This window comes from Acanthisitta chloris, unplaced genomic scaffold (genome assembly GCF_000695815.1).
Source record: "Acanthisitta chloris isolate BGI_N310 unplaced genomic scaffold, ASM69581v1 scaffold18092, whole genome shotgun sequence".
Lineage (NCBI taxonomy): Eukaryota > Metazoa > Chordata > Aves > Passeriformes > Acanthisittidae > Acanthisitta > Acanthisitta chloris.
In genome coordinates, this window is record NW_008661250.1 from 27,181 (window position 1) to 30,254 (window position 3,074).

Sequence of the window (3,074 nt, forward strand, 5' to 3'; positions counted from 1 at the left end):
CTGCAGGTTGCTCTGAGGTCTCCACACAACCTTCGCTTCTCCAGGCTGAACAGCCCCAACTCCCTCAGCCTGTCCTTGTAGAGAAGGTGCTCCAGTCTCTGATCAGCTTTGTGGCCTCCTCTGGACTTGCTCCAACAGTTCCATGTCCTTATGCTGAGGACACCAGAACTGTGTGCAGCATTCCAGGTGAGGCCTCACAAGAGCAGAGTAGAGGGGGAGAATCACCTCCCTCAACCTGTTGCCCACACTCCTTTTGATAATTGGAATTAATCAAAGTTAATGTAACTTTAGTGTAAAAGTAGTATTGATATTTTTTTTTCCTTGCTAGAGCTGTTCTGAATGTTGGAACAGAACCAGCATTTGGGTGTTTTTCACTGGAAATTAAGTTTTTGTGTGTTTGTCAAGAATATGCATGAAAATTAAACAGCACTTGCTCCTAGATCTAGGGAGTGGTCATTGCTTCTCAAACACTCCTGTAGGCCGTGTGGAGTATAGGAAGGCCAAGGAGGGATCCTCCAAAATGTCCCTGCTCCTCCTTTGTGCATGACCACCACTTTTTGGTCTGTTTTCTTCCATCCAGATGCCCAAGGGCACTGACCGGAACTGGACACAGAAGCTGTACAACCGTCACACTGGCAGCCCACACTTCCAGAAGCCTCGAGCGTCCGGCACCTCCTTCATCATCCTGCACTTTGCTGATAAGGTACCCAGGGGTGGTGAACTCAGAAATGGGAAATAGATGGAGGGTAAATTGGTTTGCAGTCCCAGTGAGCTGCATTGTGGTGATAGGGATGCCTGGTTGGCAGCAATCTCAGTTTGGTGCTCAAGTCTAGATCAGCTCTGAGTACTTCAGCCTGCAAACTATGGCACTAAGCTCTAAATGGTTGTGGTTTCTAGAGGAGACAGAAATCCTCTTTCTCAAAGCTGCGGTGAAATGAATTTCTCTAAGTGCAGCTTGACAGAAAATGTATTAGAAAAGGGAATTATTTTTTTAAAGCAAGAGCTGTGAATGTCAGCAAGTCATGGTGGGGAGGAGCACTGAGTGGTGACCCTGGGGTGATCCCACTTTTCTGAGGGAGAAGATGCCAGCTGTGGGACTACACTAAACTAAATCCCACTGTCTGGTGCTTTAGGGGCTTGTCCATGGGCTCCACCTTCATCCAAAACCTGACGTGGCAGGTGTCACTCACAGCAAATAAGAATCTTAAAAGCTTGCAGTTCTCCAAAACACATCTTTGTTAGAAAACAAAATGTGAGACCAGCCCGGAATGTGTCTGAGGAACTGGACGGACAGGCAGGTGTTGTCATGACATATAGGTGCTTCTCCTAACCAGCTTTGCCCTGGATGCTAGAGGCACTTTTCATGGCAAAGGCTGCTACTCACCTTTCCTTAGGCAAGTGGTTTTGCACATTTATTGTTCACAAACAATATCTCTTTGCAAGTTTTCCTTTTTTTTTTCCCCCTTGTGGACACTTATTTCATCCAACTTCAAATGTAAAAAATTAAATTGTCTCCTGTCCCCTCTATATTCCAATCCTCTGCAGTTTCAAAACCCAAGAGACCTACAAGAGACATAGCCAGGTCATCTTTCAAGGTTTATTGATTAACTTACAAGGAGCCCAGGAATGAACAAAAGAGTATGTAGTGGTACTGATGATCTATGCATTTTTTACTCCTGGTTTCCATACAGTCTGTTTTTAATGACTCAGAAACAATCTGTGTTTGCAATAAGGATTTTGCTTCACTCATGTTCACTTTCTTTGATAAGAAGTGACCTCTGAATTCCAGTTGTTCCCCACTTGCCCTTGCCAGGTTTTTTTTTTTGGGTGGGCTTCTGACAGCAGAGGGCAATGAGAGCACCTTGTTCCTGTATGGCTGGACTTCACCCCCTGAGCTTCTTCCTTTTGTGTCTCCTCCTAGGTGAAATACGAGAGCATAGGGTTTCTGGAGAAGAACAGGGACACTGTGCATGAGGAACAGATCGACATCCTGAAAACCAGCAAGGTAAAAGCAGCAAGTCAGGGCGGTGCTCCTGGCTGGAGCTAAATCATGCATTCCTGTGCCCACCACAGCATGCCAAGTGGGTGAACATGCAGCTACCTCAGACCACTAACAGCAGCAAAAGAGGCAAATAAAAGGAATGTAGAGGAAGGAGGAAGTGGGTAGAGGACGGTGCTGGAGGATATGGTCACACCCATGTGTGTGTGTGCATGGTCCTCTGCTTTCTTTCACTCTGGAGTCAGTATCCTGTCAAGATGCATCTCAAAAATAACTTCCAAACCCACTGATCCTTTTCTTTTTGTGTCACCAAGAGCCAAAATTAAGAACAGGTTGTTACAAGGCATTGTAAATCTCACTTAACTCTTGCTTGGAGCTTCCTCAAGTGTCACCTGGCACTGAAGGTGTTATAGAATCACAGAATGATTTGGGTTGGAAAGGACCTTAGAGATCATCTAGTTCAAATCACCATGGGCAGGGACACCTTCCACTAGACCAGGTTGCTCAAAATCAAGGTGATCCTGGGGTTAAAAGCCGCAGTCAGCTGTGTAGTCTGTATATTGTGGATAGCTTTGCTGACCCTGCCACCCTCTTTCATGGAAATGGCTGTTCCCCTTAGCTGCAGTTTGTCACACTTGGCCCTGAGTCTTTTAATTACCTTAATAGTTAGTATGCAAAAATAGAGTTAATATGCAGTGCTGGATATATGAATTCTGAGACATCCCAGCTGCTGTTTTACACCTCTGGCAATACATAATTTTAACACATGTTGATGATCACACTTGCTGTCGCTTCTGTGTTACAAGATTTTGTGCCATGTACCTTTCCTCTCCTGAGTATCGTACAAACAACTTTTCAACATCTCACTGCATCAATGGGGATGTATTGAGTGACCTTGAATACCAGGTGTCCTGGTAAAGAGCTTCTTGGCTTCTGAGGTTTAAAGTGTCGGGTAGTCCTGAGGGCTGTGAATTTGGTGAGGTGTTGGAAGCAGAAGAGCAGTAGCTGTGGGGCTCTGCAGGCTTTGGGGTGGGTTGTTCCTGCAGTCGGGCTTCAAGTTGGAGACTTTATGGTT

The 3,074-nt window shown here is 45.5% G+C and overlaps 1 protein-coding gene across 1 annotated transcript in view; it reads left to right on the top strand.

Moving 5' to 3' along the window:
* The window catches only part of LOC103797931 (unconventional myosin-Vb-like), a gene marked incomplete at both ends in the record, with an annotated part of 27,308 nt that extends 25,303 nt beyond the window's left edge, over positions 1-2,005 (top strand). Inside the window, 2 exons of the mRNA XM_009070167.1 lie at positions 581-703; positions 1,922-2,005. Of these exons, the coding sequence (XP_009068415.1) occupies positions 581-703; positions 1,922-2,005 (207 nt within the window). The remainder of the gene's footprint in view (positions 1-580; positions 704-1,921) is intronic.
* Positions 2,006-3,074: the final 1,069 nt, after the last annotated feature.